Here is a 26,580-nt window from a genome sequence, read left to right as displayed (position 1 = left end):
ATTGTGCATCTGTAAAAGTTTGTCATGGTTTTGGGTGACAAGCCCAATTTCTTCAGCCTCCTGAGGTTTCTTCACAACACTGTGTGTGAGTGGACCATTTCAGTTTGTCTGTGATGTGGACACCAAAGAACTTAACTTCCCACCTTCTCCACTGCTGTCCCTTCGATGTGGATAGGGGATGCTCCCTCTGCTGTTTCCTGAAGTCCACGATCATCTCCTTTGTTTTGTTGACGTTGAGCGAGAAGTTGTTTTCCTGACACCACACTGAGTGCCCTCACCTCCTCCCTGTTGTCTGTTTCGTCGCTGTTGTTCTTCAAACTTGATGATTGAGTTGGAGGCGTGCATGGCCACGCAGTCATGGGTGAACAGGGAGTACAGGAGGGGGCTGAGCATGCACCCTTGTGGGGCCCCAGTGTTGAGGGTCAGAGAAGTGGAGATGTTTCCTACCTTCACCACAATGGCATTCAAATTGCCATCGATAAAATGCAATTGCGTTCATTGTCCGTACCCTATGCCTGCCCATACTATAACCACACCGCCACCATGGGGCACTCTGTTCACAGCATTGACTTCAGCGAACTGCTCCCCCACATGACACCATACACGCTATCTGCCTGGTACAGTTGACGCCGGCATTCATCCATGAAGGTCACACTTCTCCAGTGTGCCAGTGGCCATCGAAAGTAAGCACTTGCCCACTGAAGTTTACATTTTAGTAATTTAGCAGACGCTCTTAGCCAGAGCGACTTACAGTAGTGAATGCATACATTTCATACATTTTTTTCTCCATACCGGTCCCCCGTGGGAATCAAACCCACAACCCTGGCATTGCAAACACCATGCTCTGCCAACTGAGCCACACAACACCGAGTTGGTTATGACGCCAAACTGCAGTCAGGTCAAGACGACGAGAACGCAGATGAGCTTCCCTGAGATGGTTTCTGACAGTTTGTGCAGAAATTCTTTGGTTGAGCAAACCCACCATTTCATCAGTTGTCTGGGTGGCTGGTCTCAGACGATCCCGCAGTTGAAGAAGCCAGATGTGGAAGTCCTGGGCTGGCGTGGGTACATGTGGACTGTGGTTGTGAGGCCCGTTGGACATACTGCCAAATTCTCTAAAATGACATTGGAGAGGCGGCTTATGGTAGAGAAATTAACATTAAATTCTCTGGCAACAGCTCCGGTGGACATTTCTGCAGTCAGCATAACACAAGACTGCCAAATCGAGGCAAAGGTAAGAATCTCTGGATTAACTATCTAATGTTAGCTAAATGTAGTAATTAATAAATTGGCTATACGTCTTTAAATTAAATTTTGTGAACTGTCTTGTGCAAGTTTTGAATTGACACTATCTGTTAGCAAATGTGTCAGAGAGATGACATGCAGGAGCTTGCAGGGATTTGTAGTCTTGCATGATGTCTACTTTGATGCTAATTAGTATTTTCAAATCTGAGAGTAAATAGGGCCGAATATATTGATTAGTCACTTTGTCTGGGAGAGATTTACATGGTTATCAAATGTCATGCTATGGTAAGCATACACAAAAGTGTTTCTAAAATTCCCTATGGGAAAAATGAATGGTGGAAAAATGATTGAAACCATTTACCTGTTTGACCACTATGTTTTATGTGTATTATGACAACTCCACTGTGGGGTTCTATTGGGCTGCAGCTACCATACTTACTTTCCAGAGCTCCGACTTGAAGATTACTGACGTCATGATTAGACTGAGTTTTTTTCCCCGGTTGTCTTGAAAGCACAATGTTGAACGACAGATCTCTTGAACTTTGCCATCACAAACCTGACCTTTTTGAAGGGAAAGTGTGCAATTATCTATGTAATGCATCTCAGTAGGAAAATAGTGCTTTTACACAACGTAGAAACTTAATATTCCACAAATGACTTGAACATTTTATAATAAACATATTACTTTCTAGGGCACAACATTTGCTTCTAAAGTAACTAGAATTCATTTAGGCCCAATAGAGTACCACAGTATGAGTCATAATACCCATAAAACCTAGCAGTCAAACAAGGAAATGGTTGCAATTGTTTTTCCACCATTCATTCATTTTTCCCATAGGGGATTTTACAAACACTTAAAATAAGAGCTGTGTTGTGTAGGCTTACCCTGGCGTGGCGTTTTGATAACAATCTAAATCTGTCAAGGACAAGGTGACTCCCTGTTTGACCGTTAGGTTTATGGGTATTATGACACTTCCACTGTGGGGCTCTATATACCGTAGGCTGTATTGCAATAAAACATTTTTTTTAAATCTTATTTTCTGGTGTTCCTAAATGGCATGTGGTGCTCTTACATTTTAGTTGGGAGCACCAGTAGAGGGAGTCATGAAATGCATCAGGCTCACAGGCTGGAATGTTACTACCCAGCTGCTAATTGGGGTCTGAAGAGGCAGGAGACGTGAGCAAGACCACCTCTTGTGCTAATAAGGACATAACCCAGAACAGGAGGGTGACACATAGGAGCTCCTCTCTATAGCATACACATACTGCATGGATCTCATGTGGATGGGGAACTGTCTTACCCAGAGCATTGATGCAGGTAGGTAACAGTAGGAGACTTCATGTTACAATAAGAACACATCCTTAGTTGAGACGAATGCTGTTGTTGATACGTAGGGAATGACAATACACACAAATAAACTCTTTGGACAGTATGTTATGCATTGGATCGGCACGTTATAGAACAAGCACACATGATTTCATGCATTCGTGCTCTTTATTCATTATGTGGACACTGGACTACTTTAGTAGTAATAGAATCCATTGATTACACCAGCCTGGTTTCATAGACTAGACATAGTCAACGTAAATCCAGGACACTCAAATGAATATGATATGGTATGTTTGGTAAGGTTACATAAGGCAAAAACAAAAGGAGGGTGGTGGGTCGGGGTGGATAGGTGGGCATATAATGCAAACTTCTAGCACCTCTAAGGTTGCGTCTTCCGATCTCATCACGGACAACTTGAGCATTTAGGCTAATTAGCTATTTTGAAACGTACTACTTTTTGCACCTACTTAGCATGTTAGCTAACCCTTAGCCTAGTTAACGTTAGCTACTTTAATGTTAGGGTTAGCCACATCAAACTGGAATTTGTGACATATCATACTTAATCGCAAATTCGTAACATATTGTACAAATTGCAATTCGTAACATATCATATGAATTGTTATTTATAACATAAGAAATGGATGATGGACATCCACAAAGAAATACATACCTTACCACACCTAACATATCATACTAACTGGAGGGAGACAGATTTACGTTTATTATGTTACATCTACCCGAGTCCAGGTTGATTGGACACACTATAACTTAGACAGCAGATCATTTTCAGTTAGCTACAGCAGAAGCAGCATCTGTAAGACAAAAAAACAATACACGGGTTGGTGAGGACACAGGCAGTGTTTTTTTCAGTAAAGTTTAGAGAGTATAGGTCTGGTATTCACACGAAGGCGTGTTACAGAGCAGAGCACTATTATAAGACTTTTAAAGGTAATTTACGTCTGAGCCGACATGCACAGCGTTTACCATGAACGCGATTGTCGCCTATATAGTACGCTGCCCTATGAAACGCTTAGGCTTGAATCCCGGCCTAGATCTGTCAGTCAGGGCTACCCCACCTCTCTTTTACTCCAGTGAGTCAGTATTGACAGAGTGGCGTATGGACTCCTTCAGCTGAAAAACAGTAAAGAGATGTGACGACATGTCATTATCAAGACAAAAATGTAAAGCAATACGCAGTCAGTACATTTCTGTATTTTTGTCCAGTAAACCTGAAACTACATTTTGATATGTGGTTGTGTATGCACCAGGGGTCAAAGGTCCCTTACTCTCTGGATGAAACCCACAATGTCCAGTTTGTCTGGCTTGGTGCCGGTAGAACCATGGTTTAGTCTCTGGCCCATAGAACTGGAATCTGGCAGAGCTGATCTGGACTCCAAATCCCAGGTGGCCTGCGGTGAGGGGTGTGGCCTGGACATGTCCGTCAAAGGCAGCCAGGGCAGCAGGCAGCACTGAGTGGCCATGCTCCTAGAGGAGGCGGAGCCAGGGGTGGTCTTGGGGATCAGGGGGAGGAGCCTTAGCTGGGTGTAGAGGTGAGATTGTTCATCGAGTAGTCTGTGCATCTTCTATGGAACCGAACAACATCACAATTCAATATCAGTTCTCAGATATTTGTTTTTATGCCCATTTATGCTGTCATCCATGGCTTTGAAATGCTTATTCCTTTGGATATTGATTCCGATCTCTAGTTTCTATCACATACAGTACACAATAACACATTTTTACTAACTGCTGTAATTGAAGGAAAGTGTAAAGGGTGTTATAGTGCTGAGGCAAAGTAGAAAAACAATGTTTTCATTTCTCATTAATATAATCCACAGTCAGGGGTGTGTCTGTGTAACCTACCATTTTGAAGCTGTCGTCATAGCGATGAACCAGGTCAGTGAGCTGCAGTTCCAACTCTCCTGCTTCCTGTTTCACAGCTTTCCTCAGCTCCAAGATGTCTCGCACTTCATCTCTGAGACAGGACACAGGCGTAGGGACAAAGAGGACACAAAAAGGTGACACCATCGTATGTCAAATCTAAATCATTAGCCAACAAAACAGGGTTGAGTTCAATATCATTTCAATTAAGTCATGACACGGAACTGACTCCAACCCTGCAGCATAAACATAACACTAAAACCATCAGTCTCAAACTGTCCTCATTATACCCAAGCCTGCTCAATGCTCACTCTAAATGAGAGGGTATGAGTGAGTTGAAGTAGCCCAAAGCGTCCGCTAGAGGGGCTATTATCTACCTGTCAGTGTCAGAGAGTGAGCTGTACACCGAGGCCTGGTCTTCTGACAGCTGTTCCTCGATGTCTGTCAGGACGCAGCGGAACTTCCTCATACAGTGCATCATCCCCTCCAGCTCATCCAGGGAATACTGCACAGAATAATATCATGAGAGAGGATAGAGACAACACAAAGTCAGGAATACTGTACAGTGAATCAGCGCATAAGGGAGGAAAGGTCTGTTTTTGCCTATCAACGAAATTGCAGTGGTTAGCTCGAAGAGGTTGATAATTAAACCAATTAGAACAACCAAATGGACTCAATACAAATATGAAGGCCATAGATGTTGAACTCAGATGAACGCCATAGTGTAGATGTTCTGTTCTCAGAAGTATCAAATTCAGCTGTTCACAAAGATAAATTACAGTAGCCTACTCAACACATAATTTCCATCAGAGCACAATGGTGGTCACCTCCATAAAACAGGCATTACGTGAGAGACAAAAAAGGGTCTACTAAAGACTCAAGTAGCAACCCCAATCCTATTGACCCTTCTTGGTGAATAGGACCTTTCATATAATTTTATTTTTTTAGAAGTGAGCTGTGCTTGAGGCCACTAAAGAGCCAGAGAGAGAGTGGTGAACTTCCTCCTCTACTGCTGCTCATCATGCAAAACAGGCATTCACATGCAAATGCCCACTGCTGCGTATGAAACCAAACCACCATCTTTAGAAGGGCCAATAAAGATTCTAACATGCAAAGAGGATTTGTTCATCATGTCAACAGGAAAAACACATGTGATGTGCCTCAATGCCTCCTCAAATATTCTATAAATATACAGATAAGGAATTGAATAACTCTTTTAATGATCAGACGTAGCCATAGAAAGGGCACTTTTGTTGCAGACATTTTCATGGGTGAGGCTGCATTATTTTAGTTATTTAGTCTTGTATTTGTTCGTATATTATCCTGTGTGAATCAATTGAAGGTTTGCCAAAGAGAGAGTAACTGAATTGTGTGTGTTACTTACAGGGAAAGCTGAAACGGAGGATGGTTTGAGGTGATTGTTCTGAGAACAGCAGCTACAGCGGTTATCACAGGAGCAGCAGCAGGAAAGCCCAGAGAACAGGGCTCGTTCCCACCGTCTATCCTCATCCCCCACTTCATCCCCCTCTTCCTCCTGCCACAGCCCCGTGTCCAAGGAGGTGGACTTCATCTGGAAACTTCCGGATCTTCGTGAACCGTCGCGAGACAGCCACCGATTGGACGATGACAGGGAGGGGACGGGGGACAGGAGGGATATCATCTCAGGTGTCATGACTGCCTTTCCCATGGCAACCGCAGTGTTTCTGTGTTCTGCAAAGTGGGAGACATCAGCATCTGACCACGCCTTCCTGGAGAAGGAGTTCCGCCTCTGCCGGAGCGTCAGGTCAGTCAGGGGGCGGGGCTCGAAGGAAGGGCCGAGCGGGGAGGGGGTGTGGGGGACGCCACCTCTCCGGAGGGCAGAGTGGGAGACAGAGGGCAGGGAGGAGGGCATCTGGACAGACACAGACCGGCCTGACCTGAAAGCACCACTGTGGGGGACGAGTGGAGTTGGGGCTTGAGATGGAGCTACGGTTAAGGAATGGGCTGATGGCGAGTTTGGAATTGAGGATGGGGTTGGTGTTGTGGTTAGGGCTGATAGAGAATGGTTTGGGATTGGGGAATGGGCTTGGGTTGGAGATGAGCTGGATGCTGCCGGAAAAGCTGAGGCTGGAGGTTGGTGTGGCCACGAGGCTGGGGATGGAGATGGTGGTGGGGATGGAGGTGACACTTGCTCTGAAGGTGAGGTTAAAGCTGGGCCTGGAGGTGGGTCTGTCGATGGGTCTGCTGGTTGATATAGTGGTGGGACAGGCTCTTGGACAACCAAGCTTGAGGATCCCTCTGAAATCTTTGAGCCACCTGTTTCCCAGTGCACTGGGGGGAGGGAGGCAGAGAGAGGCTCTGCTGGGGGGAGAGAGGAGGCAGGGAGAGGCTCTGCTGGGGGGAGAGAGGAGGCAGGGAGAGGCTCTGCTGAGAAGTTAGGGTCAGATCCTAATAGAGGATCTTCAGAGTACCGGTCCTGACAAACAGATCCAGTCTCAGAGCCTTGATTCACCACCTCAGGAACAGCAACAGGACCCAACACTGGACCTTCCAAACCAGAACTAATCTGTACTTTCGTCTTCATCTCTGTCTCTTTCTTCATCTGCACCAGAGCTACCGAGTTCATCCGAGAGCCTTCATGTGACCCATAACAATCGGTGTCCTGATCACCAACAGCCTCTGTTCCTGTCTGAACATTGCCACTTTGTTCCGCTATGTCCTTTTCCTCTCCTCCTATTGGAACAGCTTCCTCTGATTCCACAGTAAAGTGTTCTGTTTCTCTATCTGTTTTCATGATAATAATAACGTGCCGTAACGGAGAGTCTGGCTTATGACAAGGTGAACCGCAGGCCGAAGAGAATCCATCTTCCTCAGTGACAGTGTTTTCCATTAGGCTTGGCCTGGCTCCAAAAGCAGAGTTAGTCATCTCCAAGGCATCAGAGAGGGAGTGGGGTGTGGGGGAATCCTGGTGTCTGGGTGTCTCCTCTGTAGGGCTTGTTGTCTCTGGTCTGTATAGAGGAGACTCGGGTCTTGGGTGGCACATGGAGAGGGAAGGAGGGGAAGGGTCCAGGGAAGTGGATGGGGGGGACGAGGGGGGTGAAGCTCCTTTTACAGTGATCTGGCTGTCAGTGCTGCCTCCAAATATTCCCGACAAAGCCTTTAAACAACAACCAAACACTGTCAGTTTAAATTAATGAATGACCTCTTAAATTGTGCACCATGAAATAGACAGAATATCAATTCAATATTATATTTTAATAATTTGGGCTGGTGAAGTATATAAATTAGTAGCAATAACTTAAAGTAACACGCCTAGATTGTTGCACTTCTAGAATGTTATCTGTGTAACCTTCATGAGCTCGGGTCCAGGTGAGGGATGCTGGGTAATGGAAGGGATGAAGGGCTCTTCCAGGAAGCCACTGCTGTCAGACTGGCAGCTGTTAGTCCTCATCACACACACTGCTACATAGGGAAGGGGGAAGAGAGTAGAGGGAGGGGAGAGGGGGAGAGAAAGAAAGTTCATGGAAAATTACATCACTTTAATCATATCCTTCAATCAGACTCATCTGGAGTATAAAGGAGAACTATGACTCAGGGCAATAAACAGAACTTTACCTTTGCCTGGTGAATCAACTAAAAGTTAGGACACAATTTGCTTATTCTGTTAGCAGTGGAGGCTCCTCAGAGGATGAAGGGGAGGACCATCCTACTCAGTGAATTTCAGAAAAACATTTTAAAAAGTTATCCTTTTTAGACAAAACTATACTAAATATATTCACATCACCAAATAACTGATCAAAACAAACTGTTTTGCAATAAACAGGTCTACAGTAGCCTCAACAGCACCCTCTAGGGTAGCACCATGGTGTAACCGGAGGACAGCTATTTTTCATCCTCCTCTGGCACTTTGACTTCAATACAAAACCTAGGAGGCTCATGGTTCTCACACCCTTCCATATACTTACACAGTAATTATAACAACTTCCAGAGGACGTCCTCCAGTCTATGAGAGCTCTTGTAGTATGAACTAACATCTTGTCCATTCAATCAAAGGATCAGATAGTGAGTCTAGTACTGAAAGCATAAGCTACAGCTAAGTGTGGTGAGTAGGTGACTCAAAGAGAGAGAAAGACAATAGCTAATTTCTTTAAAAATTAAGGAGAAGCAGCAGAGAGAGCTACAGTGGCTTGCGAAAGTATTCACCCACTTTGGCCCTTTTTCTATTTTGTTGACTTACAACCTGGAATTAAAATAAAATGTTTTGGGGGGGTGTGTATCATTTGATTTACACAACATTCCCACCACTTTGAAGATGCTAAATATTTTTTATTGTGAAACAAGCAAGTAATAAACATGCCTACCTGCAAAGTCCATACTTTGTAGAGCCACCTTTTGCAGCAATTACAGCTGCAAGTCTCTTGGGTTATGTCTCTATAAGCTTGGCACATCTAGCCGCTGAGCTTTTTTCCAATTCTTCAAGGCAAAACTGCTCCATCTACTTCAAGTTGGATGGGTTCCGCTGGTGTACAGCAATCTTCAAGTCATATGGGCAGCAGCGTAGCCTAGTGGTTAGAGCGTTGGACTTGTAACCGAAAGGTTGCAAGTTCGAATCCCCCGAGCTGACAAGGTACAAATCTGTTGTTCTGCCCCCGAACAAGGCAGTTAACCCACTGTTTCTAGGCCATCATTGAAAATAAGAATTTGTTCCTAACTGACTTGCCTAGTTAAATAAAAGGTAAAAAAAAAAATACCACAGATTCTCAATTGGATTGATGTCTGGACTTTGACTAGGTCATTCCAAGACATTTAAATGCTTCCCCTAAAATCACTCGAGTGTTTCTTTAACAGTATGCTTAGGGTAATTGTCCTGCTGGAAGGTGAACCTCCGTCCGTCTCAAATCTCTGGAAGACTGAAACAGATTTCCCTGTATTTAGCGCCATCATTCAATTATGACCAGTTTCCCAGTCCCTGCCAATGAAAAACATCCCCACAGCATGATGCTGCCACCGCCATGCTTCACTGTGGGGATGGTGATGGGAGGTGTTGGGTTTGCGCCAGACACAGCATTTTCCTTGATGGCCAAAAAGCTCAATTTTAGTCTCATCTGACCAGAGTAACTTCTTCAATATGGTTGGGGAGTCTCCCACATGCCTTTTGGCAAACACCAAATGTGTTCACTTATTTTTTTCTTTAAGGAATGGCTTTTTTTCTGGCCACTTCCATAAAGCCCAGCTCTGTGGAGTGTACGGCTTAAAGTGGTCCTTTGGACAGGTACTCCAATCTCTGCTGTGAAGCTTTGCAGCTCCTTCAGGGTTATCTTTGGTCTCTTGGTTGCCTCTCTGATTAATGCCCTCCTTGCCTGGTCCGTGAGTTTGTGGGTGGCCCTCTCTTGGCAGGTTTGTTGTGGTGCCATATTCTTTCAATTTATTAATAATGGATTTAATGATGCTCCATGGGATGTTCAAAGTTTCTGATCTTTTTTTATAACCCAACCCTGATCTGTACTTCTCCACAACTTTGTCCCTGACCTGTTTGGAGAGCTCATTGGTCTTCATGTTGCCACTTGCATAGTGGTGTTGCATACTCTGGGGCCTTTCAGAACAGGTGTTTATATACTGAGATCAGGTGACACTTAAAGCCCACCTGTGTGCAATCTAACTAATTATGTGACTTATGAAGGTAATTGGTTGCACCAAATCTCATTTAGGGGCTTCATAGCAAAGGGGGTGAATACATTTTTAGTCATTTAGCAGACACTCTTATCCAGAGCGACTTACAGTAGTGAACGCATACATTTCATAATTGTTTTTTTCTGTGCTGGCCCCCCGTGGGAATCGAAGCCACAACCCTGGCGTTGCAAACACCATGCTCTACCAACTGAGCTACAGGGAAGGCAGAATACAGAATACATATGCACGCACCACTTTTCTGTTTTATATTTTTTTGAAACAAGTTATTTCTTTAATTTCACTTCACCAATTTGGACTATTTTGTATGTTCATTACATGAAATCCAAATAAAAATAAATTTAAATTACAGGTTGTAATGCAACAAAATAGGAAAAACACCAAGGGGGATGAATACTTTTGCAAGGCACTGTATATTTCGTGGTATATTTTTTTCCTTTGTTTACCTTTCACATACTTAGCTAATGCAGCTAATTTAGCTTACTCAACAACCTGACTCAGAGAGGAATGCTGTTTATGTTAGCTGGCTAAGGCTATCCAACACTGAAACTCTTCCAAGTCAAGGTAAGCTTTCAGTTTTATAAATGTATTGCCACCAGGGGGCCACCGGTGTAACTGCTAAACTGCTTGCTGTACTGCATGATTGTACACATGAATTGGATTGTTGGTTAACTAATGCGTTAGTTCTAGTCTGTTGACTATAACGTTAGTATGGTGACAATGTAGTTTGTGTAGTATGAAGGTTTGGCTTGGAGAGGTTTTTGTGCCTGGTCACATACAGCTGTTATGTACTGAAGGGAAAAATGTGAGCGGAGGGGGGCTGGTAGATGCGAGAAGGAATTATGCAATGAGCAAAGTGATGATGATGCTGTATGTGGCTGCTATGAAAGTGAACTGTGTGTACGGGTGAACAGGGGTGTATTCCTTCCTCCGATTCTGTTGCAAAACGTTTCTTAAACGAAACAAGGTGGGGGGGGGGGGTTCTACCTGAATTTGTCCAATAGAAACTACGTTTTACAACTGTTTGGACTAATAACAACACCCCAGTTTAGCTATTTGCAGACAAGTGTCCATGGCCATATTGAATGCGTAACTGCCTGTCACCTTGATTACTCCAATTTGTCTCTCAACCGGTGCACATTATAAACTTCCATTTGTAGGCTAGGTTGTTGCAACCTCATGATGGGTATAGGGAACACTTGAGAATTTAATTGAACCTTTATTTAACTAGGCAAGTCAGTTCAGAACAAATTCTTATTTAAAATGACGGCCTACCCCGGCCAAACCCAGACGACGCTGGGCCAGTTGTGCGCCGCCCTATGGGACTCCCAATCACGGCCAGATGTGATACAGCCTGGAGTATCAGGTAGTAGCCTAAACCTATCAATGTTACATTGAGCTGGGTAAATGGAATATGAATGACAGTCATCTAATATGATGTAATAGAAATAAGGCCATGCTCAAAAAAATGAAATCTCCCTAATGTTAAACGGCACCGACCGCCACTGTTGGTCGGTATCTTGTTTTAAAACCCCTTATGAAAATGATGGCACTCTAATTGCTACAGTATATTTGCATTTTTTCACCATAGGAGATTGTACCATGCTGAAGGTGGGCCAACAGAGTTTAAAAATAAACCTAGACATTGGATAAAGAGAGCTTTTATCTGGTCGAGGGAGAGAATTGTGTTTACAAAGCTAGAGGACTGTTTTAGTAGGTTACTTTTTAACACTTAAATCATGAGAGAAACATCCACAGCAAGGCAGGGGAATACTTTCCATGTCATTAGCGCTCTTTAAAATATACACTAATGAAAGACAAGCTACTGTTTAAGATCTTAGTTGTAAACCTCACATAAACCACTGACAAGAACTATAGAAACCAGGAAAATGGACTGGAGAAATGTGAGTGTTAAAACAGTGGTGCACATACCTGTGGTGTCGGATGCTCCCATGTAGCTCCCAGAAATACTGCCCTCATCAAAGCTCTGGATCTGACATGGAAGAAAACACAAATATATAGCTCAATATACATATGTAGTACAACTACAGTTACACAGTTTAATCTGGAAAATGAAGCAACACAATGCAAGAGGTAATTCAAGACATTTCAGTATACTATACCCCTTTCCACAAACGTTAAACCACCAGATTCTTTTAACTTGAAGTGACACTTTGACATTTACCTCCTCCATCTCAAAGGACTCCCTGGCCTCCCCAGGACTTTTCTTTCTGGTTGGAATACCACTGGAGATCAGGGGTTGATACTCCTTCCCCACCTCCAGCCAGAGTGCACCCTCCTGGTGGACCGAGTGGGGCTCTGGTGCTTCCGAGGCTAGGCCTTGCTCCTCTGCCAGCGGGGTCAGACATATACTCTCAGCCAGGCCCTGTCTGGCTCGTTTCAGCGGGGTCCGCCTGTCAGGGAGGCCAGCCAGGGGCTGCGGTAAGTGGGTTACAGGACTGTGGGGAGTGGGGTTTGTGTCCTGGGAGTCCTGGGTCTGGTTTTGTGTCTGAAACTGGGTTTGGCTGAGGGTTTTTCTGGAGACCCGGCGGAGCAGCATGCCCATTCTCTTCCTCTTCTCCCTGGCCCCGGCTGAAGCTAAAGCTGGAACTCCGCTCTCGGAGACGGAGTCTGTAGACGCACCACCGACCAGGGATGAGAATGCAGTGGTAACCTGCTGCAGCACCTCCAACTGCCTGAACCTATCTGTGAGTGAGTGAGTGAGTGAGTGAGTGAGTGAGTGAGTGAGTGAGTGAGTGAGTGAGTGAGTGAGTGAGTGAGTGAGTGAGTGAGTGAGTGAGTGAGTGAGTGAGAGAAGGAGAGAAGGAGAGAAGGAGAGAAGGAGAGAAGGAGAGAAGGAGATTGTTAACATTTATCTGTGGTTGACAGATGCAAAGTTGGCAAACCAGCTAACCATGTTATCAGTCTTATAGGACTGTCTCCATCAGGTGGAATAAATGCACGGTGTTCTCACCAGAGAGGACACTGGATACACAACAGTTTCAACACATAAAGCACAAAAAGAATCCCATGACCATGTTCATGCCAGTAGTTGCCAAGGTTCCTGGAGCTAGAACATGTATGTGGCTAGCTTAAACATCATATGACAGCACATGACATAACTACAGTACAGTATTTGTAAAGTGTATAAAGAGAATGACAGCATGTCAAGGTATCTACAGTATGTTTTCAGTGTATTAAGAGCACATGACAGAATGTCTGAGGAGTATGTTTACAGTGTAACATCCCTTACTGCTGACATCAGGGTTCTCTATGTCCATGCGGTTCTTCTGGGCGTCCAGGAACACCTGGATGTTGATTCCCCGGGCGCTGGACTGGTTGTTGATGAAGCGGGCAGGGATCCGTCCAGAGATGTCAGGCTCGTCACAGCCGAAGCCCAGATCTAGTAGGACCTCCTCTGGGTCGTCACTCCACAGATTCAGCACATCCATTACACTGGGATAACACACAAATGCACACATTCATATAAATACACATGCACATGAGCTTGCAGACACAAACACACAAGCACACAGGCAGGCATGCAAACGCACACACACACAAGCATGCACACAGAGGGATGCACACTTTCTGTAAACGTACATCACCTCATGCCAGTTATTGCATAGTATGTTGCAATTGCAATCCAGCCTCAGATCCTCACCGCTTCAATAAGGATAAATACTGGTTAACAAAAGAGCGCCTGGAGTTGGCAGCATGACTAACCTGAGTGGAGCTGACTGTGCTGAGAAGGCTGAGGTCAAGCTGTTCCACCTGGTGAGAACTGGGCTGGACCTGGAACTCCTGGACCATGACGGAGACACAGACATGGTCATAGAAGGACAACAGTCTCTGAATCTAGACTCTCATCTTAGGTATGTGTTCCTTTAGCCATTTATTCCTCCAAAAGGTGAAGACATGAAAGAACACCGGTGCAAACGGTCTCTGATTCTCATGTCTCCATACAAGCTAGCCACTCATCCTTCTACAGACAAAGACATGATAGAACGCTTTTCTGCATAATACTACAATGCACCATAACAGAATGGATCAATAATCTGAATTAACACTGCTCTCACTGTCATCTCCACACACACATTCCTTCATCTAAACCCTGTTTAGAGTTGTCTCTGCTGTTCACTACGCAACAATCATCTCATATTATTCTCCTCCTCGTCGTGTCATATCTATGTCTATGTCATCACTCTTGTTTCATGCAAACCATCCCTTCATCCATGTCTGCGTCCCAAATGGCACCCTATGCCCTACATAGTGCCCTATGGGTCCTGGTCAAAATTAGTGCACTGTATAGGGAATAGGGTGTCATTCAGGATGTATCCCATCTGTTTCTGTGAAGGTCAGGTGAGTCTCTTATATTTGCATGGTAAATAGGAGTCACTGGCAGGTGGGCATGTATCATGTGAACATTATTCATAACTTATGACAACATCTGTCAATCAAGCCAGCTCCCTTCACTACCAGTCAGTTAATGACAAGTGACTGAAAATTAGCCCAGGGTGAGGGTGTTCAGAGTTTGAACATATTTTATTTTTGATCACATCAATCTAACCTCACTTTGAGAGAAATGTTAGTATTTTTATGGGGTCAATAAAACATTTTAACCCATTTATGCATAGTAATCATATATGCAAGTTAAATATTGGATAACATAACATCAAATGTGACAGACAAATTATTTATACATGGATGTGTAATCTCGCAATGTATAGACCCTCTGTTGTAATTCATTTCAATGCGCCAAAAGTTTGACAGCAACCAGCCGACAGGACAGTAGAGAGGGAATGTTCCTTACCTCAGAAATTCCTGGACGGTCCTCACTCCCTGTTTACCATATAAAGACGCTGAGGAAGAGAAAAAAACAAAACAAATAATCTAGACCTGAAAGCAAACAAGGCTGAATATTTGGAATATCTTGCTATGAATGACAACGAGCTAGCTATCCACTGTGTCTCTGCTAGTCACAACTGCTAATTCAGCACATCCTGTGTCTGGGATGGCTCTGTTTAGTAGCTATATTAGGCATTAGTGTTCTTTCAGTCAGTGTTTTCTCTTGGCTGTCCTCTCTACCTCTATTCAAGGTTGGGACTCCATTTTACCCTGGCATGGTGACAGGGACAAAGTGGTCTGTGCTGCCGGCCGAAGCTTTATTTTATTTCATTACACAGGACTTTTTTTGTCCAAGAATGTCTCCAAGATTCCAACATCCAACTCTTATCTTATATCAGGTCTCGTTCCGCAAAGTTCTTCCATCTGAAGAGTTCTAAAATGAGTGTTTGGAAAGTTGGTGATGATGCATGCCATTTCATTCCATTGGGTTCTGTTCTGTTCCGAGCTGACTCCCTAAAGTGCCATGTCATTTGGTGTTACATAACCAGGTCTCCTGATCCACAGATAAGGTGGTGCTTTTCAAGGCCAAGAGCTACTGAACTCTATATTCCCATCTAACATCTGAGTTTGGGGTAGCATTCTTTTCAGTTGACTTACCTTTCTGTTGAGTACACTGGCAGTACCTTGGAGGAGATAGAGTAGTCTGATCAATCTTTCCTTAGGGTTTGGGGCAGCAGTCCCTTTTGGTTGACTGGCCTTTGTAAGTAGCCAATCCCTTTAATATCTTGAGTAGCCAGTCCTGGGAGGAGATAGTGGACAGACCAATCTCTCCTTGGGTCAGTGTCTGGAATTGACCCCCTCTCCTCTCTGTAAGGACATGTTCTCCCTGTACTCTCTCTCTCTGAGGAGAATACAGTGGTTCATGCCAAATATCCTTGGCTGTCCCTTCTAAGACATCCTGTCTCCTGCTTCTCCACTTTCTTCTCTTCCTTTACTGTCTCACTGCAATTTTATTTGATTCTGAGGCCAGCCTAAGTGATGACTAAGAAGGGATACTGTGGAAGTAATGCTACTGTACACACACGGGCACACACACACACACACACACACACACACACACACAACCCCCAGTAGGTGTCAATGAGGACTGGTGAGCATCAGATCCTAGCTGTGTTTGTATAAGATTTGCTGTGGTGTTTGCCAAAGCTAAGCAGCGCGATTTTCCTTAGCCATGTTTAGGGTGAACTGCCTGGAGGTGTGTATAGTCCAGACCTGGGCTCAAATACTAGTTAATCATTTCAAATACTTTATCCATGCTTGATTGCACTTGCCCGTCTTAATGAACCAATAGAACAGTCCCAAACCCAGACCACAAGGCATTCCAGGCAGGCTAGAGCAAACGCTCAAAGTATTTTGAAGGTTTTCAACCACTATTTGAACCCAGGTCTGGTATGGTCTTCTCCCTGTCTCTGAGACTTTCATCCTGGTCTTAACTGTCCCTCCCTCTGTCTACTGCTGGATGCTCAGCCCTGAGATTAGCAAGAAGTACAGACACCACCTCTCCTCTGCCAATATTTTACCCCCTCACCTAAATACACCAGCCTTCAGCAACATTTTTCTCATTGTGTACCCACTCTCAGACAGCTCAAATGTTCCTCTGAGCACACAGTGGATAAATCATTGAGATGTTTTAAAACCACAGAACCTGTTTTTAACTTACTCCTCTGTCCTCGGCTCGGTTCTACCTGATGTTCATGTCACCCTAAAAACAACGACTACAAGATGAAAGATCTATTTACCTTCGACGCCCAACGCTAAGTCATCCTCACTGCTGGCGTTCCTCTTAAGAAGCCCTGTAATATTTTAAACATAAAAACAGAAGAGATTCAGAGAAAACACCAAAGTGTACTATACTCTATATTACACTGAGCAAAAATATAAAAGCAACATGTAAAGTGTTGGTTCCATGTTCCATGAGCTGAAATAAAAGATCCCAGAAATGTTCCATTGCACAAAAAGCTTATTTTTCTAAAATGTTGGGCACAAATTTGTTTACATCCCTGTTAATGAGCATTTCTCCTTTGCCAAGATAATCCATCCACCTGACAGGTGTGGCATATCAAGAAGCTGATTAAACAGCATGATCATTACACAGGTACACCTTGTGCGGGGGACAATAAAAGGCCAATGTGCAGTTTTGTCACACAACACAATGCCACAGATGTCTCAAGTTTTGAGGTAGCGTGCAATTGTCATGCTAACAATTGTGGTCCACCAGAGCTGTTGCCAGAGAATTGAATGTTAATTTCTCTACCATAAGCCTCCTCCAACGTAATTTTAGAGAATTTGTCAGTATGTCCAACTGGCCTCACAACCGCGTGTAACTGCACCAGCCCAGGACCTCCACATCCGGCTTCTTCACTTGTGGGATCATCTGAAACTGAGGAGTATTTCTGTCTGTAATAAAGCCCTTTTGTGGGAAAAACTCATTCTGATTGGCTGGGCCTGGCCCACCCATGGCTGCGCCCCTGACCAGTCATGTGAAATCCATAGATTAGGGCCTAATGAATTTATTTCAATTGACTGGTTTCCTTGTATGAACTGTAACTGAGTAAAATCATTGAAATTGTTGCATGTTGCATTTATATTTTTGTTCAGTTTACTTTCGACTAGGGCCCTTAGGAAATTGGGTGCCATTTGGGATACACCCTTACTGTAAAATATAGATTAGACAGAGCACAAACACAGAACGAGATAACAAACATCACCGTCTGATTCTTGAAATACCAAGTCTGACAAAAGAGGCAGACTTGGTATTTCTGTACTCAGCTTCTAACAGATACAAATGACCTCAGAAGAAGAAAGTGATAGAGGAATCAACAATAGCAGTCTTGTTTTGTGTGACATAATAAACCGGTGATGGCTAAGACCAACAGTAAAGGACATTTAATGGATGTTTAGGGGCTGGTTGGTTACAGCACAGACTTATTGTCACACCCTGATCTGTTTCACCTGTCCTTGTGCTTGTCTCCACCCCCCTCCAGGTGTTGCCCATCTTTCCCATTATCCCCTGTGTATTTATACCTGTGTTTTCTGTCTGTCTGTGCCAGTTCATCTTGTTTGCCAAGTCTCTGGTTTTCCTGGTTCTGACTCTGTGCCCATCTGCCTGACCATTCTGCCTGTACCGTTTTGGACTCTGACCTGGTTATGAACTCTTGCCTGTGCCCGACCTGCCTTTTGCCTACCCCTTGGACTATAATAAATATCAGAGCTCAAACCATCTACCTCCCGTGTCTGCATCTGGGTCTCGCCTTGTATCGTTATATTTATAACAAGATGTCGTTCCCATGGTTTTCACGGTCCTAGTTTGCATGTCGTTTGAATCTATCTATCTGCCTTGCCGAGTCTCTGCCTTTCTAGCTACACAACCTCTTCATTACCCAGAGACAACACCCATGTATGGTGAATATGACAATTCCAAGTTACGTATACAAATACATTTCCATATATCATCTCTGTTATACTAAGGCTTGATTTTTAACCTTTACATAACAGGATGAGTTGATTGGTTTTGTAATGACTTTAGTGTATTGTAGTGTAACATTTCTTACACTCACATTTTCCAACAGTTTCAATCTAAATCAACTGTTGGTATGTCATGCTCAAGTTTAAACTTGACTTAAATCCAAACATCTTTCAGTAACTACTGGTCTATGGCTAATATTGAATGTACTTCAATGTGTTAAGCTGAAGTGTCACCAAAATAACCGTAATGCGCAACTACACTGTAGATAGAACTACTACTGTACCAGGACTAACAACAAATGACTCATGAGAAATTACTCAAACATTTTTAGATGAACCTTCTTGGTATTAAACTCCAGTAAATCAAAGTAAATGTCTATGTGCCGTACCTGCTGCAGCTTCTCTGGTGTGGTCTGGTTTTGCATCCGCCCTGCAAGTAAACGTCAAGCGCTATTAGGAGGGGTAGTCAGGAGGCTCACAACCAACCCAAACAGCACACAAAGATGTGGAAAATAAACAGGCAAGGAGTGAGCTATGAAATCCCAATCAGTTATCTGAAAATGAACTCTGTTCAATAAAACAAAAAATACAACTCTATTAACTCCAAGTCCACTGTGTAGATATTGGTGGAAATGAATTCTAGATATTTTCCATCAACAAAGCAAAACATCTGTCATATGTAAATAGACGTCCTAATACTCACTCATGACTTCTAAGCCACTGTTGGACGTTGTTCTGTCTACAGATTCCTGTACAAAAGGCATGGACACACCCATCAAGACTCATCCAAGAAACATTCATCAGTTTTATATAGGATGTGAAATCATACCTGGGATAAGTACACTCTTAGAAAAAAAAGGTTCCTTATCAAACCAAAAAGGGTTCTGTCGCTTGCTTCATATATGGAACCCCTAAAAGTTCTATATGGAACGCTTTTATGGGGTTCTTTGATCAGAATCCTATAGGTTTTTCTTCACTGAACCAAAATGGTTCCATATAGAACCCTGTATGGTGCCTTTTATGAATTATGGCTACTCATAGCCTCGTGAAGTAGGGGTGCTGATAAATTAGGGGGTCGACAAAAAATATGCAGCACCCCCATCACTAAACATTTTCCTGTGGCCATGTAGCAACTACTATTCATTAAATAGTCATATTTTTAGCTACGGACATAATTTAATACACAATTAAACAATGGACAAAAGAATACCAGCATACTTTTTAGAATTTATTGGCATTATATGCAAACATAGTTTGGAAATATGCACTGGTATATAGCTTACTTTGTCATGTTCTTCTTATTTATATTTCTTGTGTTTTTGTTCTACTATACTTTATAGCATTATATTGATATTGATTGCCGCATTGTTGGGATAAAAGCTTGCAGAAAGGCATTTCACTGTACTTGTGCATGTGACATTAAAAACTTGAATCTTGGTGTCCAGGGAGGCATCTCTTTATTTGAATGATGGCCTATGTCAACAGTGACTGACTTTACAATACAATACAGTCCATTAGTTACAGCAAACAACAATGGGTCTTGGATGGAGAGCATGTTGTGTATTTTTCATTATTTTTTATTATTTGAAGGGACTTGCTCAAGGGCCCAATGGTAGGGGAATGTTTTGAGGATGTGAACCCAGTAGCCCTCCAGTTTTCAGAACCCGGCCCAGGATTTGAACCGGATACTTTTCGGCCACAGGTACAACTCCTTAGCCGCTGGGCCACTATTAAAGTACATGCAACTTTCACATGTTCTACTGCAAACAGTCATAAACAAATCTCACAAGTATCAGACACCGCAAGCTCCCAACTACTATGTAATAGAGTACCACAGTATGAGTCATAATACTGATAAAACCTAACGGTCAAAAAGGGAAAGGTTCCAATTGTTTTTCCACCATTCATTTTTCCCATAGGGGATTTTAGAAACACTTACAATAAGGGCTGTGTTTCGTGTAGTCTTACCCTGGCCTGACGTTTTAATGACTGTGTAAATCTCTCTAGGACAAGGTGACTTTTATCAATATAATCGCCTGTATTTAACCCCCCCCCCCCCAACAAAAAAATGTGGCTATCATAAAGAACCACAAATGCCATGATGATCTGGACAAGACCGCCAAACAGAGGCAAAGGTAAGAATCTCTGGTTGAACTATTTAATGTTAGCTAAATGTAGTAATAAATAAATTGGCTACATTTGTTTAAATGGACAATTCTTCAAACTCTCTTGCGCAAGTTTTAAATTGACACAATACCTGTTAGCAAATGTGACCGCTCGAGATGGCTTGCAGGGATTTGTAGTTTTGCATTATATCCAAGTTGATGCTAATCGCCTTTTTGAATCTGAGTATAAATGGAACTCAATATATTGATGAAAGTCACCTTGTACGAGAGATATTTACATAGTTATCAAAACGTCCTGCCAGAGTAAGCCTTCAAGAAACACAGCCCTTATTTTAAGTGTTTCTAAAATCCCCTATGGGAAAAATGAATGGTGGAAAAACGATTGGAACCATTTCCCTGTTTGACCTCTAGGTTTTATGGGTATTATGACACCTCCACTGTTGGGCTCTATCAACTCAACATTGACAGTATCCCACCCCTGGTTAGCCACTATTGGCTTAAATAGCCAAGTCTAACACAATATCTGCCAGTTAATTTCCAGCAATATTGCACATCTGTGTGGTGTGTTCATTTGTCTATCACTCTGTGTGTATCCAGTCTATATGATAAGCGGTCTTGTAGGTCGACAGAAATACTTTCCCCAAAACCTTCTCAATTAAATGTTAACTGCAAAGTAGGCTTACCTGGCAGAAGTATATCATGAGTAAGTATATCGTTTGTATCTATTATTTGCAAACTTTGCCATGAAACGAGCAGCAGCAGTACAGAACCATCACTAGACCGGCACAATAGATGCACATTCCTCACTTGCTAGATGCACAATTAAAGGGCCAGATGCGTAATCAAAGGGGAATTACTATCAAAATCTACATTTGTTCCAGACCTTCTTCCAGACCTAAAAAAAAAACAATTATGTGATTTAAGCATTGACTGTAACAGGCGTCGTAAGGAGTAGACCAAGGTGTAGTGGGAACGTGTTTACTAATCTTCTTTGTTTATTGAAAAGAAGGAAAAACACATATACAAAACAACGAACGACACTAAACTGTCCTGTCCTGTCCTGTCCTGTCCTGTCCTGTCCTGTCCTGTCCTGTCCTGTCCTGTCCTGTCCTGTCCTGTCCTCAGACACAAAACAGGAGACAACTACCCACAAATCCCATTACAAAAACACCCCTATACATAGGACCTTCAATCAGAGGCAACGAGGAACAGCTGCCTCCAATTGAAGGTCAATCAACAAACCCTAAACATAGAAGTAGAAAACTAGACTGAACATAGAAAAACACTAACCTAGAACATAGACCAAAAACCCCGGAACACTCTAAACAAACACCCCTCTTACATAATACCATAGCCCAACAAACCCCGAACCACATAAAACAAACACCCCTTACCACGTCCTGACCAAACTACAATAACAAATAACCCCTTTACTGGTCAGGACGTGACATTGACATAGACTTAGAACATCCAATTTCGTTGTTTCTCAATGAACGATTGTAATTTTAAGATTGAAAAACCCATAAATCTAAAACCAGGAAAATGTTTACTGAGAACATAATTTGGGAAAATATAAAACATTATTTGGGGGTACCTATTTGAAAGCTAGAAAAAAATGTGTAGCTTGCCAGGTTTATTTTTTGTAAGTAGCTCCCATACTAGAAAAGGTTGGAGACCCCTGTTCTATATAGAACCCCTTTTTATCTAAGAGTGTATGCTTTTATTAAACACAGCATTTCCTCTTTCTTCCAGCTAGCATTTAGTTTGCAACAGTACAGGTTTGTATGAACCTTGCTGTTTGCCACTCAGACCTCAACCACAATGTTAATAAAATATGAATTTGATCTTCCCCCACCAAAGAGATCGGTGTGTGATGTCAGCTAGCCATTGTTCTGACCAGGTGAAATCATACAGCAACATCATTCATATGGATATAAATGTCAATGCGAAATAGCTGAAACAAATGAAAAGTGAATGTTAGCTGTCATTTCAGAGTTTGATGTGACTGGGTTAGCTCTTGTTAGTGGTTGTTTAAAAAAATTCCCATTAAACTCTGGGGTAGGGATAGAACCCTCAAGGTTCATCTTCACCGGTTGTACAAAACATTAGGAACACCTTCCTAATATTTTGCCCTCAAAACATCTTCAATTTGTCAGGGCATGGACTCTACAAGGTGTCGAACACGTTCCACAGGGATGCTAGCCCATGTTGACTTCAATGTTTCCCACTGTTGTGTCAAGTTGGCTGGTAGTGTATCTCTACTCAGAAGAGCTCATTCCATTTCATCCCACAAAAGCTCAATTGAATTGTGATCTGGTGACTGGGCAGGCCACTGCAGGAGGCTGAATTCACTGCCATGTTCGTGGAACCATTCCTGGACAATCCTAGGCTGCAGTGTGGCAGGCCCTGATCGCAAAGATACTATACTTTTATGAGAACTTTATGTCAAGTGTTATTGTATTACCTTATGTACCTCATTATGAAAATATATTTGTTTGCCGTTTTGAAGCTGCAAAAGTGGTCTACTCTAATATTGAGGTGAATCCATCTCCCTCATGAATTTAATTCTAGGCTATAGGCTATACTAAGATTCCTATCTAAGAGCCCTCCAAAACATGTGGTTATGGTCATATATTTAGACTAATTCAATTAACTGTTGTACTTTTTGGTTCTTCTTGAAATATTTGTCAGCCATCAAATAAATATTTTTTTGTTTACCTTCAAATATTATTTGTTTTTCTGAGACCTTTATTTGAATATCAAGGAAAATAGTTGCCTTTTAGTTGAAACTCAATATAAAATATATTCGACTACAATTAGTATTTGAAAAGCTGGTATTTTCTGCCAAGGTCTGAGTCAAATACATAGATATAGAGATTCTAGACAGTTCCAAAAATGTAATCTACAGTCTCTAATATCGCACAGTTTTCTAAACAGTGTCATATTCCTCAAATTGAAAATCTGCAATCTACAGAACAATAGACAATAGGAAAGAGGTCTTACCAGCTCTGTCACTGCCATGTGACCGTTCTGGTGCTGACATAGGTACGTCATCCCTGTTACTCCACATGACTTTAGATGCCACCAAGTTGGCTCTCTTCTCTGTGGCCCCTTCAGTTGCCATCCTGGTGTCTCTCTGAAGATCAGAACCACACAACACCGACCGTCAGTCAACCTGAAAATCCACTGCAACATGAGGCTCAAGCAAACACCACAGGATCGGGTTGCACCCAGGCATCCAGGCTACACTATCTACACTAGTAAACATGCCAGTCATGAAAGAGATGCAAATGATGTCAAAACTTCAACAGCGAACACATCACAGCTCACCCCTGCTTCTCTGACACACACAGAAATATTGTTTCCTGCTGGCTTATTTAAATGTTTTCATCGTTTCCTGTTCCAGTGTTTATCGGTTACGAGCAGCTCTTGCCAAAGGGATGTGCTTTTTCAGGAACTCTATCTCAAGTTCAACCTCCCCCTTCTATTCCCAGCAGGAAGTAGAAGTCAATCAGTCAGACTGGATGGTCTATTTTCTGGCGTAAGCTATAGGTGATAGTCAGAAGCCTCAGTCACTTCTATAGAAGAAAGAAAATCATATTATATGTATGTTATCAATTTATATGACAATTTCATTGATTTCCTTTTTATCGCATGGTTCAAATACCATTTGGTGGTTTGTCTTACTGTAACTGGGTCAGTATTTTGGACACTGTGAATCGTAAACTGCATTGGCAAATACTTGATACAGGAAACAGACTCATTTCAAGACATATTCCAGGAGGATTTTGGGCTTTTATAATGCCAGTCACTTCCACTTAAAGTCATTTATACTCAGTGTGGATTACCATGTTTCAATAAACTTTTTAAACATTTAAGTTACTAAGAAGAGATTATATTTGAAATCCAACACTTGCAAAATGTCCAAAACACCACTGACATTCATAACGTAGGCTAGTCTCACTTCCTTCAACCAAGACACATCTAGCAAAAACTCTGGAAAGAGAAATTGGTTGACACAGTGTTGGCTAAGTTCTTCCTATGGTTAACATAATACTAAATATACCCTAGTTCTTCATAAAGTTTATAGTACCTATAAAAATGATAGCTCAAGTTCATTCAAACTGTGACAGTCAAAATAGATTACCAATCAGGAAATAGTAAAATAGGTGCAGAACAAAACTACATATCATGATTCATTAGAATGAAAGGATTCACCTGTGAATGAATAGACTTACATGATGTATCCGTGGCCGCCACTGCATTCAAACTCAGTGCACCGATGACAACAGTCCCTGTTGTCCGCAGTTTGTACTTTGCATAATTGCATGCTATACATTACAAGCTACAGTTCAATTTGGTTTCTCAAATAAAAGTCACATGCAAATTGGAACTCGACTTTATACCTCGATAGAATTTCTGACAAGGCACATCTTATGACCTACGTGACACTGAAAATCATTAAAGAGGAAATTACAGTCATGCACAAAAAGCTGAAGCTTGATATTTGCTGCATAATGAAACGACAAGGAACAACTAAGGCCTAGAATGAAACACCAAAGTGAACCCCCTGTTGGTTTCAGTGTGTGAGCACAGCAAATAATCCAGGGTTAAATCAACACTGACACTAACCAGGTTTCCATCCAACCTTCATAAGCGAGTAAAGTACATGTTGGATAAAAACTTTCATGACAGACCTGATAGAAACAGAACATTTTTCGGTAAACTTTCCAAATGTTGATAAAACAAAATATACTAGACAGGGTGTGATCTTTTGTGGTAAAATGAATTATCCGAGAAATGTTGGTTGGAAACGCATTTATGCGCAAATGTTGATATAATAACTTGGAGTCATGCCATGACATGTTGTGTGGTCCTCCCACCACGACTGGTCAGGAAAGCATGCAGTTTATTAGGCTACAGATTAAACAAATTATGATAAACGTCACAGGGTGGTGAAAGTGCAAGGTGATGAGCTTGATGCTCCTTTCCAATAAATATCGAGGGTCTTATTCTGGTGACATGATCATCGATGCTTGGGTGCCATTTGACAAATAAAAATAATAATTTTTTTAGAAGAAAGAAAATCATATTATAGGTATGTTATCAATTTATATGACAATTTCAATGATTTCCTTTTTATTGCATGGTTCAAATACCATTTGGTGGTTTGTCTTACTGTAACTGGCTCAGTATTCTGGACACTATACATGCTCTTTAGCCAACAGCGCCCAGACACAGTAACTGGATATATATACTCTATCTGGGCGCTGTTGACTAGAGAGCACATGCCAATATCGGAGTGGGCACACTCGCTTTTATCTGCAACAAGTCAATTTGATGGAAACATCTTTGGTGGGAAAATGCGTTTAGTTTTTATGCAGATTTGAGAATACTGGCATGAAAATCTGTTGCCAATTGGACAGAAACCTAGCTAGTGTTAAATTTAACGCTGGTCCAGTGTCTGTACAGGTCAACACTTTTCAGTGTTGAATTAACACACTGAGGGGGTTTGTTTATCTAGCCCACGTTACCCCGGTGGGAGGAGTTTGAACCAGGTTTAAAAGTGATCGCATTTGTTTTGGAACATAATTAAGCGCTGGGAATGATGAGTTGTCACGGCTGTTCAAAGGATCGGACCAAAATGCAGCGTGTTCGTAGTTCCACATATTTTATTACCGTGAAACAAAATGCAAACACTAAATACTTGAATACGCAAAACAACAAACCGTGACGCAGAGAGAAAACACACTACTCAAGAATTAATCACCCACAAACACAGGTGGGACAAACATCAACTTAAATATGACCTCCAATTAGAGACAATGACAACCGCCTGCCTCTAATTGGAGATCATACCAAACAAAACCAACATAGAAATACCATACTAGAAACTGAACACAGAAATACAAAAGATAGACAAACACCCCCTGTCACGCCCTGACCTACTCTACCATA

At 42.4% G+C, this 26,580-nt stretch overlaps 1 protein-coding gene across 3 annotated transcripts; it reads right to left on the bottom strand.

Annotated features, from left to right (window-relative positions):
* Positions 1-2,680: 2,680 nt before the first annotated feature.
* On the bottom strand, positions 2,681-25,148 carry itprid1 (ITPR interacting domain containing 1). 3 transcript variants are annotated; one of them, XM_014157402.2, is made up of 17 exons: positions 24,861-25,148; positions 23,626-23,758; positions 19,200-19,245; positions 18,886-18,926; positions 16,771-16,824; positions 14,937-14,985; positions 13,850-13,927; positions 13,377-13,579; positions 12,309-12,829; positions 12,056-12,116; positions 7,785-7,897; positions 5,841-7,592; positions 4,834-4,961; positions 4,439-4,550; positions 3,862-4,158; positions 3,652-3,706; positions 2,681-3,387 (listed from the first exon to the last, which is right to left on the bottom strand). In XM_014157402.2, exons 1-16 carry the CDS (start codon positions 24,885-24,887, stop codon positions 3,659-3,661), a joined length of 3,663 nt encoding a protein of 1,220 aa, XP_014012877.2. In that variant the 5' UTR covers positions 24,888-25,148; the 3' UTR covers positions 2,681-3,387; positions 3,652-3,658. The 3 variants fall into 3 exon arrangements, with proteins under 3 accessions (XP_014012877.2, XP_014012881.2, XP_014012882.2); XM_014157406.2 differs by lacking the exon at positions 24,861-25,148 and adding an exon at positions 23,953-24,038; XM_014157407.2 differs by lacking the exons at positions 16,771-16,824; positions 18,886-18,926; positions 19,200-19,245; positions 23,626-23,758; positions 24,861-25,148 and adding an exon at positions 15,629-16,747.
* Between the last annotated feature and the right edge of the window lie 1,432 nt (positions 25,149-26,580).

Source organism: Salmo salar, chromosome ssa19 (genome assembly GCF_905237065.1).
Source record: "Salmo salar chromosome ssa19, Ssal_v3.1, whole genome shotgun sequence".
NCBI classification, from domain to species: Eukaryota; Metazoa; Chordata; class Actinopteri; order Salmoniformes; family Salmonidae; genus Salmo; species Salmo salar.
This window is presented reverse-complemented; position numbering and strand designations above follow the sequence as displayed.

Excerpts from the sequence above, each read along its gene's own strand:
- itprid1 (XM_014157402.2), bottom strand. The coding sequence starts at position 24,887 with ATGCAGTGGCGGCCACGGATACATCAT. Across the intron at positions 16,825-18,885 it reads CACCAGAGAAGCTGCAGCAG|GGCTTCTTAAGAGGAACGCC; the intron begins GTACGGCACATA and ends AAAATATTACAG. Across the intron at positions 12,117-12,308 it reads AGTCCTTTGAGATGGAGGAG|ATCCAGAGCTTTGATGAGGG; the intron begins GTAAATGTCAAA and ends CTTCCATGTCAG.